The sequence below is a fragment of the Bos taurus genome, chromosome 11, assembly GCF_002263795.3.
Source record: "Bos taurus isolate L1 Dominette 01449 registration number 42190680 breed Hereford chromosome 11, ARS-UCD2.0, whole genome shotgun sequence".
Lineage (NCBI taxonomy): Eukaryota > Metazoa > Chordata > Mammalia > Artiodactyla > Bovidae > Bos > Bos taurus.
This window is the reverse complement of record NC_037338.1, coordinates 49,224,972-49,237,229: the sequence shown is the minus strand read 5'-3', so window position 1 is coordinate 49,237,229 and position 12,258 is coordinate 49,224,972. Positions and strand designations below refer to the sequence as shown.

Below are 12,258 nucleotides of genomic sequence, written 5' to 3'. Positions count from 1 at the left end.
GTAGCACTGATGGTTACCAGGTACCAAGAAAACAGATAATGAGTTTGGACAAGAGTATTTTTTAGAGCTCTCATTATAATTGGAATGGGATAAAAAGGGAAGAGAAGATCGTCTCATGCATACAGGAAGTTACCCTAAATAGCCTATAAAAGGATCATGACTTCTGACCTGAGGTTATGTCATAAATAAAATCGTCACTATGGAAAATGACAGGCAGTAGCCCTAAATGCTGAAATCAAAAGAACATTGATAAGACTAAACACACTGTGTCTTCAGGTTTTAGTAGATAGTTGGAGCTCTCAAAACATAAGCAAGGACTGAAATTCAAATTAAATGCTGTAGATAAAAATAAAACGAAGTGTTGACATAAACAGAAACTTGATGACTTTAGAGAAATTCGGGTAATAATCTATACATGCTATCAGGAAAATTGGAGAGATTCCATGATGATCCAGTGGCTAAGACTCCATTCTCCCAATGCTGGGGGCTGGGGTTCAGTCCCTAGTCAGGGAACTAGATCCCACTTGCTGCAGCTGAAGATTCTGCATGCCACAACTCAGAGTTCACATGCTGCCGCTAAGATCTGCCACAGCCAAGGAAATAAATTCATGAGTAAATAAATAAATAAAAAAGAAAACTGGAGAACTCGTGGCTGCAAAAAGCTGTAAGTCAAGGAAATAATTTGGATAAATAGGCAGACATAGTACTCAGTAAATCTAATGCCTTAAAGTACTAAATTCCTGAAATATGATACAACAGATATGTTTACAGAAGAAAAAGATCCATGAAGACCAGTGAAAAGCAAAATACTCCATACAGTTTTGGTGGGTATTTTTTCCCTTCTTATTCCAAGTGTGAGGCTATTTAATATTTTTCCAAGTATAATCAGGAAAAGCAGACAGTTAACCTCAAGGGGCTGATTTATTTCATGTAATTGGAACTGAATAGAGCAGCTCTCTAAAGAAAGAGCAGGTTTTTTGTTTCTTTGTTTTTGTTTTGTAGAGCAGTCACTTGTTAGTTAAATTTCAGGTGGCCTGGTAAAATATAAAACCTTGCTTCACTCTGTTTTTCACCACCTACTTTCTCCAGTGGGCTGATGATCTTTCCATTTATTTTAGCTTTACTGCCTCTAATGATCTCTTTCTTTTTCTACCATTTCATTTCGTTATACGAAAATGCCCCATGAGTAAGCTCAGAGTCATGTGCCAAGTATGGGACTGTGTGAGCGCAGTGCCTCTAAGCTGCACCTTCCTCGGAGGGCGGTGGGTCCCTCCTGTGGCCTCGGGGATGTGAGGGTGGGAGTTGTGCTTTTCAGTCACCATTTCCGGCCACTCGATGGAGCTCAGTGTCCCTGAGTCTGAGTTATTCCTAAAACTTTTTTGAGAGGTGTAAAGGAAGACAGAAAAACTGAAAGTCATAGTATGCTCATGGCTGGAAAAGTGACTGCAAAGAGAGGAATTTTTTCCATATTAATTTTTAGTTTTCACAAAATTTGATATGAGAATTTCATTGTGATAGTTTATTAGTAAAAAAAATTTCTAAATTGTTATCTTCAGTATTTAGTCAGAGAAGCCAATGGCACCCCACTCCCGTACTCTTGCCTGGAAAATCCCATGGATGGAGGGGCCTGGTGGGCTTCAGTCCATGGGGTCGCTAGGAGTCGGACACGACTGAGAGACTTCACTTTCACCTTTCACTTTCATGCATTGGAGAAGGAAATGGCAACCCACTCCAGTGTTCTTGCCTGGAGAATCCCAGGGACAGGGGACCCTGGTGGGCTGCCGACTATGGGGTCGCACAGAGTCGGACGTGACTGAAGCGACTTAGCAGCAGCAGCAGTATTTAGTATTAACACAGTGGCAAAGAATCCGCCTGCCAGTGCAGGACATGCAAGAGACTCGGGTTTGACCCCTGGGTCAGGAAGATCCCTTGGGGTAGGAAATGGCAACCCACTCCAGTATTCTTGGCTGGGAAATTCCATGGAGAGAGGAGCCTGGCGGGCTACAGGCCATGGGGTCGCTAAGAGTTGAACGCAACTATGCACGCACACACACACACACACACACACACACACACACACACACACGCACAATATACTTTATACATGCTTTTGGAAAATAAAGTATTAAAGCATATAAAATATTTTAAAGATACTTTTTCTTGTTTTTCAAAGTATACTTTTAAAGTAAAGTACTATCAGAGAAAAATCTGAAAAGAAAGTTGCCGTAGTTAAACCACGTGGTGTTAAATAGAACACTAGATATTCAGACCAGTGGGACAGAAGAAATAGCTCAGAATTTGATTTTATTAAAGGTAACTTGATATATGATAAAAGAATAAATTCAAATCGGCAGAAAATCAGGGAAACCAGGGAAAATATACCATCAACAATTTAAATTAAGTGAACATATCATTTTGTAAAGAATAAAATTTGATTCCTGCATATCTTACTAAAATAAAGTTCCAGAGAATTAAAATAATACCACATTAAAAAACTAGGTAACAAAAAAAAAACTAGGTAACAGCAAAAATTTGAAAAAAAATTTTTTTAGATAAAGGCAATAATGACATGACAACTTTCTAAACTGAAAAAACAAGTCATAAAGAAAAGATGTGTTTGACTATAGAAAATGAAACTTTTCTAAGCAAAAGAAAAACATCACCAGCAGTTAAAGGTAAGCTATGAAGTGACAAAGCATTCGGAGTATTTTGTTTTATTTTTTTTTAATGTTTACTATTGCTTTTTTTAATCCCCTCTCCTCCCCCAAGTGGAGTAGTTTAATCATACCATTAATATACTTATGACATAAAGAATCCTTAGAAATTTAAAAAGAAAGTAGTAGAGTCTAATAGATAATGGGCAAGGGCCAAAATCAAAATAAGAAAGATAATTCCCCCAAATAAAAAGTTTAAAAAATATATGTAGATATGTATTTATTTGGCTGCCTCTGGTCTCAGTTGCAGGAACTGCATTGCATCATGTGAGATCTTTTGTTGTTATGCTGGGACTCTCTAGTTGTGTTTGGGAGGGCTTAGCTGCTCAGTGGCTTGTGCAATCCCAGTTCCCTGACCAGGGATCGAACACAGATTCCTTGCATTGTGAGGTAGATTCTTAACCACCGGACCACTAGGAAAGTCCTCCTCCCCAAATGCATTTGACAGTAAATAAATATTTGGGAAAATATTAAACAATTTGTGGTCCTAAGTGGAGATTAAAAGTACTTACTATTTCTACTCATTACATTTGCAGATGAAAGACTATGATAATATCTAACGCTGGTGAAAGTACAGCAAACTTGTAGGTAATGGCAGTGTAAACTGATAGAATACTTTTGGAAAGTATTTGATAATGTTCATTGTTGCTGTTGTTTAGTTGCTAAGTTGTGTCCAAACTTTCGAGACCCCATGGACTGTAGCCCACCAGTTTCCTCTGTCCGTGGGATTTCCCAGGCAAGAATATAGGAGTGGGTTGCCATTTTCCTCTCCAGGGGATCTTCCCGAACCAGGAGTTGAACCTGTATCTCCTGCACTGGCAGGCCAATTCTTTACCACTGAGTCACCAGGGAATCCCTAATGTTCATTAGGAACCATGAGATTGTATCTTAAGCATTTTTGGATACTCGTTTTGTTGGGACATGATTACATATAGTGAAATGCATAAATCTTAAGTGTAGAGAGTGATGAGATTTGATAGATGCATGTACCCATGAGATTCACACCCCAGTCAGGATGGAGAACATTTTCATCACCTGAGAGAGCCCCTTTGTGTACTTTCCCCAAAACTCCCACATCCTCTTCTCCCCTCCTATCATTTTTCTGCTCTTTTTCACCAGATGTGAATTTTGCCTGTTCTAGAATTTCATATCAATGGGATCATGCAGAGTGTAGTTTTTTTGTGTTTCGTATCTTTTTGCTCAGTGTTTGGCATTCATCTATTTTGTTGCATGTATTAGCATTTTATTTCTTTTTTATCACCAAGTAGTATTGCATTGTATGGCTAAACTTTATTTATCCATTTACCTGTTGGTGGGCATTTGGGTTATTTCTGATGTTTGGCTTTTGTGGGAAAGTTTCTAAGAGCATTATCTCTCTCTCTCTCTCTCTTTTTTGTTATTGTTGTGGTAAAATACATATAACACAAACTTGCCATTGTAGCCATTTCAAAATGTACAATTCAGTGGCACTAATTAAATATTCTGCACTATTTCCAAAATTTATTTTTATGACCTTAAATAGAAACTCAGTAACCAATAGCAATAATTCCTTCTTTTCCCCTCCCCTCAGTCTCTGGTAATCCTTGATCTATTTTCTATCCCTATGAATTTGCCTTTTATAGATATTTCATGTATATAGATATACATATTCACATAGATATTTCATGTATTATTTTGTATCTGGCTTACTTCACTTAGCTTAATTCTTTCAAGGTTCATCCATGTTGTTACCTGTATCAGAACTTTATTCCTTCTCATGGTTGAATAATATTCCATTGTATGTATACACCATATGTTGTTGATCCATTCATCTATCAATGGACACTTGGGTCATTCCCACTTTTGGTTATTTTGAAAAATGTTATGAACATTGATGACAAGTGTCCCTTTGAATCTCTGTTTTCAGTTTTTTGGAGTATATATCTAGGAGTGTAGGTGCTGGGTCATGTTTCTGTGAACATTTTTGTAATAGTCTTTATATGTGCATATGTTTTCATTAGTGTGGGTAGACATGTAGAGGTTATATGGCATGTGTATACTTAACTCTGTGAAACAATGTCAATCTACGTTTAAAAAGTTCATTTTATATTCTCACCAACAACTTTTGAAGTACCCATTGCTCCACATCCTTCTTAACACTTAGTATTGTCTTTTCTTCCCCACATATGACAAATATTTAATATGATTTTTAATATCTCAGTAATCTTTGCAAAATAGATATTATTATTCATTTAAAAAATTTGAGATGTAATTGACATATGACATATGATATGTTTCAGGTTTACAACGTAATGCTTTGATATAATATACATTGCAAAAAGACTATGACCAGATGTCTAGTTGTCATTCATCACCACATTACGATTTTTTTCTTGTGATGGGCACTTTTAAGATTTGTCTCAGCAGCTTTCAAATATACATAAAGTATTACTAACTATAGTCACTGTGCTCTAGGTTACACACCCAGGACTTGCTCTACACCTGGAAGCCTGTGCTTTTTTACCACCTTCACCTATTTTGCCCTCTTCCCACATCGGGCCCCACGCCCAGAAAAGGGCTCTGTTTCTACGAGTTCTGTTTTTTTGTTTTCTTTTGTTTGTTTCATTTTCAGATACCACACGTAAGCGAGATCTTGTTTTAATTGTAGTCATTTTGGTGCCATCATTTCATGGTAGTTTTAACATAGAATTCCCTCATGAGTTATGGTATTTAACACTTTTTCAAATATTTATTCGCTATTCTTCCTTTATGAAGTGACTGTTCAAATATTGTGCCCATTTAAAAGAATCAGAGTGTTTTGCTATTATTATTAATGCAGTACTTGCTGTGATAAAGAACCTACGAACAGACCCACCTTTATACAGTCATTTGATTTCTGACCCAGATGTCAAAGCAATTCAATGGGAAAATGAAAATCTTTTCAACAAATTGATCTGAAGCAACAGAATTTCAACCCAGCGTATTTGAGGTGAATCGCAGACCTACATGTAAAAACTACAAAACTGCTAGAAGAAACAAGAGGATATCTTCATGACACTGGGGAAAGCAAAGATTTCTTGAAGACTGACTTGCAATGGGCCGGTCCATGGGACCGCACGACCACAAACGGATAGGACTTGTGGACTTGTGCTAGGTTCTTGTCATGTGGGACCCCAGGGCCCCTTGTCCATACCCCTTAGCACCCCAGAAAAGGGCTTGCTGGAATATCTGATCTTACTGAATTCCGCAAAAATATTTGTATATGTGTGTATTTACTGATATGTGTATTTACTGAATATGGTAAAGAAGGACATGAGTCACCTTCTTGGGCTTTTTCCTCTTCACTAATGTGGTCGCCACATGTACACCATGGTATCTTCACGTGGTTAGGAAAGAGGAGGCTTGTGGAGGGGAGCGGGGACAGCGCCTGACCTGGAGGCCAGATGGCAAGCAACTTTGGCCTAGAGACCTAGAGATAGGGCCAATGTGGAGTGGGGACGAACTTGGATTTTGGAGTCTGAGTTCAAATCCCCAGACATATGTGGTTTGAGCTGTGTGTCCTTGGAGCATTCACTGGACCTCTCTGAGTCCTGGTTTCCTTACAGGGGGCGAACCCTTAGCTGACTAGCTGGTCTCAGGACAGTTCTAGTAATCAAGGGCGGATGTGACAGCAGAGGCAGCCCTGCCCTCAAGCAGACCACACAAATGCAACACCTCAAACTCAGCTTTCACACACAAGCTCCACTTCCTAATTTTCCCGCTTCACCACTGGCCCCTCAGCCTTCAAATACTATAAAACTCTTGCCTCCTGTCTCCTCTGTCTCTTGTATCTGATTAGTTACAAAATGCCATCAATTTTTCCTTCAAAACACTGTTTAGCAAGAAGTTCTTCTGTAGCTGATACTGCTGTTGCCTACCTGATCCCGTGACTTCTCATCTGTCCTTCCCGGCAGAATCTCAGTTTGGTTCAAAGTCCAGCCAAAGGCTTCCTTCTGTATAGCCCTTCACAGTTGCGAGTACCCCCTGGGCGTACTGATGAGACAAGCTGAAGGTCTCTGGGAAATATTTGCTTTTTAAAAATATATATAAGTACCTCCCTTTCCTGCTTCACTCTTCTCAGTTTTCCACCTGGGGCGGGGCCCTAGGGCCTGGAGGGCCTCAGTAGTCATCTTGGGATTATGAGGCAACCAGTCTCAAGAAGGCATTCGTGTCACTCACCCAGACTACTGCACAAGCTGTTGCTGGGCTCTCCCGACCTCTGCCCTGCAAGTAGAAGCCTCATGAGTCCCAGAATTGAGGACTCCAGTTAGAGTTCACCCCTCAAATAGAATATGAGGAAACCAATGGAAATGATGAAGGAAATCTAAATTTATTGACTGGGATGATGTTCATGACATCTTGTTAAATTTAAAAAGCTGTTCCAAAACATTTTTTATGATATATAACTTTATATAAACATATACTTGTTTATAAATATATTCATTGAAAGGCATAAATGGATATTTATGTAAATTTTTTTTATAATTAATTAATTTCCAAAGTATTGAGATATCAGACATGCAGCATTATATAATTTTAAGGTGTACAACTTAATGATTTGACTTACATTCATCATGAAATGATGATCACAGTGGATTTAGTGAATATCCATCATCTCATAGAGATCAACATTAAATAGACAAAAAGTTTTCCTTGTAATGAGAGCTCTTAGGATTTACTTTCTTTACAATTTTCATTTATAATCTACAGCAGTGTTCATTATCTTTATCATATTATACATTACATCCCTAGTAGTTACTTATCTTATAACTGGAAGTTTATACCTTCTGACCACCACCTTCATCCAATCCTACCTCTTACCCTTCCACCCCAGCCTCTGGTAACCATTAATCCAATCTCTTTTTTCCAAGAGTTTGTTTTTAAAGTATAGTTGACCGACAACACTATGTAATTTCCTGGTACACACCATAGAGAATCAATATTTCTATAAATTTAAAAATGATGACCACTATGAGTCTAGTTGTCTTCCGTTAATATTTCTGTAAATCTGTTTGGTGAACTTATAAGTGGTTTCATTTATTGTTTCTTACTTATCTAATTAAAATTTATTTCAATAAAAATAAGACAGCCAAAGTGCTTAAAAATGCTTCAATTCCTTGCTCCTTAGTGTGGCATTCACTGACTTCCACAATGGGCAAGAATAAAGGTGGTGTGTTTATGTGTGAATTTATGAGTATATGAAAGTATGTGGTTGTGAATTAATGTGTGAGTATGTGTGTGTGGGTATCTGGGAGTGTGAGTGGCTATGAGTGTGTGTGAATTTGTCAGTGCTTTGGAGAGTGTATGTCCCTGAGTTCATGTAACCGTGTGTAAGTGTGTGATGTGAGTTAGTGTGAGTGTGTCTGCTACCCTGGGATTTGGGTAATAAACCAGAAAGGATTCAAGGGGCCAGACAAACTATGGAATGCTCAGTTTAATTTGAATTTCAGGTAAACAACAAATACTTTCCAGTGTAAGTATATCCCACGCAATATTTGGGACATATGGATACTAAGAAATTATTTGTATCTACTATTCAATTTTTCTGACAGATGAAGGCCAATGACCTTTATGACACAGATGACTATTCAGACACCCAGAAGTTGGGACCAGACCCTGGCTGGGGCTCCTGTCCTTCCCACCGGCTCTCTCTGCCCATCGGCCAGGTCACTGCCAGGCTGGGCTGAACCCAGCTCTGAGGGAAAGGCCCGGCCTCCTTGATGATGGTGAGAAGGCTGGTGTGGGTCTAGGGGACCCAGGGTGCACAGAGAGCTCATGATCAGGGTCCATGAAGCTGGAGAATCCAGGGCTGGGAGGAGGAGCTTCAGGATCTACCCTGAGGGCACCTTTTTCTTCATCTTAATCAGGTAGTGCTACACTGGCTTAAATGGCTGGAAGGAGACCCAAGAGATGAGGAGAAGGATGACTTAGTGACACCAGCCCAGACCTCTGGGGTGGGAGGAAGAGATGAGGCAGGGGGCATGGATGCTCACCTGGCCAAGGGCCCTACCTGACCCCTCAGTAGTGGGGACTTCTCTTCCCATTACCACATCAGGGCAGGATGGGCATCATGGCGGCCAATGCTCTCCGTCAACACCTGGCTCAGCTCAGAAAGTTCTAGTGCTGGGCTGGGTGGGTGGAGAGGGGTGTGTGGAAGCTCTCACGTACACTCCTCCTCCCACTTCTCCACAGACCAGTACCGGTGTTTGTGGTAAACCCAGTGACAGGGGAGGTGGCCAAAAAGAGGAAGAGGACCCTGCCAGGTTCGCAGCCTCTATAAAACAGGCTGTGGAGGGAGCCTGGGCAGCTGCCTCAACATGACCTCCTGGGCTGTCCTGATCATCGCCTCGGTGCTCCTGGTTGCCCCAGGTGAGGACATTCCCCTTGGGGTAGATCCCGATGGCTCCTCCTCCCAGCCCTGCTTTCTCAGATTTGATGGACCCGAGCATGAGCTCCAAGGGCACCCGGCATGGGTCAGAGCAGCCCCAGGGCAGAGCAGGGCAGGAGGCACCCGGGACGCCTCACAAGGCCGCCTCCCCATCCTGGGCGCCAGCTGCCTCCTGGGCTCTCCCCAGCCAGAAGCACGGACTTCTCCTCTCCATCTTTCTGTGGAGGGCTGCTCATGCTGTTTCTTCCATAGGGCTGGCCTTTTCCGGTCTGACTCCTGAGAGCCACGACCAGGCGACGACCCATCAGTGTGATGGAGATGAGTTGTGCCAGGGCCTGGACCCAGAGGATCCCCAGGTACACTGGATACCTCCGCACCTGCTACCCACCCCCCCACCCCCACCATCCTTCTCCTTCCTCTCCTCCCTGGGCAGTGCCAGGGGCAAGGGTCTGGAGACTGAACTGGTCAGGGGGTGGGGAGGCAGGGCTGGGAGCTGAAGATGCTGGTTTTGTTCACACTAGTACCTGACTGTGGGGTGGGGGCTACCCTGGTGGCTGGGCCCTCCCCAAGAGCCTCCTCCTTGTCTGACGGTAGAACAGCAGAGGGGCAGATGCTGGGCTGGGGCCGGTGCTGTGGGTGTGGGGGCAGGTCGTGGGGTCTCTCAGCCCCTCTAAAACAGGCAGAGAGATGGGTAAGGGCCAGCCAGTCTGGCTCAGGTCCTCATATGGACAGACAGATCATGGATCATCCTACTGGCTTGAAAGCCCCCAGGGGACCCTTCCTGGAGCCCTTATGAAGTTGGGGTGTCTGAGAGACCACCCTAATGGGCTTCCTTTCCTGATAGGGTGACCTGCTGCTCCAAGGAGAAGAGCTGGGCCTACTCTGTGGTTCTTGTCAGAGGATAATACAACATCTGATGGACAAGTTGGGAGATCAGCCCGATGAGGTGAGACGGGAGGCTTGTGAGACCTGGAGGGTGGAGAGGTGCCCCCAAGTGGAGTGGGGAGGGCTGGGAATCCTTACCAGGGCTTTTTAAATGAGCTGGAAAGTGGGATGTACTTAGCTCTGAGTGAATACTTAACAAGTGGAGGCATCATCACCAGAACCATAGTTTCACTTTCCCTCTCTCCCTCTCCGTGGCTCTCCCAAGCTGCTCAGCATCACTACCTTCACCCTGGGGTACTCAGATTTATCCCCTTCCATGGGAGATGTCAGAAGAAGATATTTCAAAAGCAATGGACCAAAGCTCCAAGCTTGGATCCCCCCTTTAACCCGCCACACCTCCCCAGCAGATGGAGCCCCCAGTCTGGCCCTGGACCAGAAGCTATATAGACAGAGCCTTTAAAGTGGGTCTGGGCACCACTCTCCACCCAGAAGACAGGGCCTGGGTATACAGAGGATAAGACTCGGCAGGGTCAATTGTCCTTTCCAGAGCCCCTGCTGGCCAGGCTTGAGATGGGGAGGGGGGCTGAGCCCTGTCTCTCCAGTCCCTGTTCCCACTACCACCTGGTACCAACTCCCGGGACCCAGCACTCCCACTGCCAGACCCGCTGAGAGCCCAAGGCTGCCGGGGCCTGCAGAGAGACAGTGCCCGGCAAGGCTCACCTGATGCCCATTTCCCACCACGGCGCTGCCGCTGCAGAATACCGTCATCGAGGCAGCCTCCAAGGTGTGCGGCAAGATGGGGCCGCTGAAAGGTCTGTGCAAGTCAATCACGAAGAGATTTCTCCGTCGCATCGCTGCAGACATCACAGCTGGAAAAACCTCTCGGGTTGTCTGTGAGGACATCAAGATGTGCAAAAGCAAGCCAGGTATGTGCATAGGCAACAGCAGGGACTCATTCCCTGACAGCCTCCCCGTGAAAGGCAAACTCCTAACAGCCTGAGGCAGCCTCCCCCTGCCCCTCCCCACACTCCTGCAAACAATCCTGGAGTAAAATCAGGTCTCCATTTCTCCTCAGAGGTGTGACCTTGGGCAAGTAACCTAACCTCTTTGAGCTTCCGTTTCCTTACCTGTGAAAGGGCAATAATTATTTCTATTTCTGAGGCTGAAATGAGGATTGAATGAGACCATCACGTAAGATGAGGTTGACACCAAGGAAATGGCCCGAGACTGAGAAATCAGAGCCCGGATCAACCTGTCTCTTCTCTCCACAGTAGGTTTCATTTGATTCCCTGGGTCCTCTTACCCCATCCTGGGGAAAAAGCACAGAAACTCCAGCATCCTCGGCCGGCTCCTTCCTTCCTGAATCCAGGAGTCTTCTCTCCAGTTTCTCTCACCAAACTCCCTCCACTGCCTTTCCCTCTCAGAATAAAATATCATGCAAGACTTTTGCTTCAGCTTCTTTTCCTTTGTTGGGTTTCAGAAGAGGGGCACGCTCATCTGACTCTTAAGTTCAATCAATAAACAGGTTGTATGTCATGTGGTTCTAGATGCTAGGGGTTTAGTGGTGAACAAGACAACTTAGCAGCTCTCACACATATGGTCATGAAATAATTATTGTACTGCTTGTCACTCCAAGACCCTGGGGTACATCACAAACATACCCCCAGGAGCCCTCAGACCAGCTGAGGAGACCATTCGGGTTTTATTGTTGTTGCTCAGTTGCTCAGACTTGTACGACTTTTTGCGACCCTATGGACTGTAGCCCACCAGGCTCCTCTATCCATGGGATTCTCCAGGCAAGAGTACTGGAGTGGCTTGTCATTCCCTCCTTCAAGGGATCTTCCCGACCCAGGGATGGAACCCGAATTATCTGTGTTTCCTGCATTGCAGTTGAATTCTTTACCAATTAAACTACCGAGGAAGCTATATACATACATATATATATATATGAATAGATAAAGATGTGGGCTATTATAAATAGTGCTATTGAACATTGGGGTACATGTTATATTTTCAAATTATAGTTTTTGTCTTTTCTGGGTATATACTCAGAAGCAGGGCTGCTGGTTTATATGGTTACTCTATTTTTAGTTTTTTAAGTAACCTCCTTACTGTTCAGCACAGTGGGTGTACCAATTTACATTCCCACTGACAGTGCAGGAGGGTTCCTTTTTCTCTATACCCTCTCTGGATTTATTACTTGTAGACTTTTTGATGATGGCCATTCTGACCAGAGTGAGGTCAGATGGCCAT

At 43.3% G+C, this 12,258-nt stretch overlaps 1 protein-coding gene and 1 pseudogene across 2 annotated transcripts; one reads left to right on the top strand and one right to left on the bottom strand.

Annotated features, from left to right (window-relative positions):
- Nucleotides 1–255: 255 nt before the first annotated feature.
- Nucleotides 256–4,034, bottom strand: LOC112448892 (probable G-protein coupled receptor 160; annotated as a pseudogene).
- Nucleotides 4,035–8,991: 4,957 nt separating this feature from the next.
- On the top strand, nt 8,992–11,448 carry LOC104968634 (antimicrobial peptide NK-lysin). Of its 2 annotated transcripts, none has more exons than XM_024999426.2 (5): nt 8,992–9,101; nt 9,373–9,476; nt 9,965–10,066; nt 10,763–10,931; nt 11,280–11,448. In XM_024999426.2, the coding sequence occupies exons 1-5, from the start codon at nt 9,050–9,052 to the stop codon at nt 11,288–11,290; spliced, it is 438 nt and encodes a 145-aa protein (XP_024855194.1). In that variant the 5' UTR covers nt 8,992–9,049; the 3' UTR covers nt 11,291–11,448. The 2 variants fall into 2 exon arrangements, with proteins under 2 accessions (XP_024855194.1, XP_010808403.2); XM_010810101.4 differs by having other exon boundaries at nt 8,993–9,101; nt 11,277–11,448.
- Nucleotides 11,449–12,258: the final 810 nt, after the last annotated feature.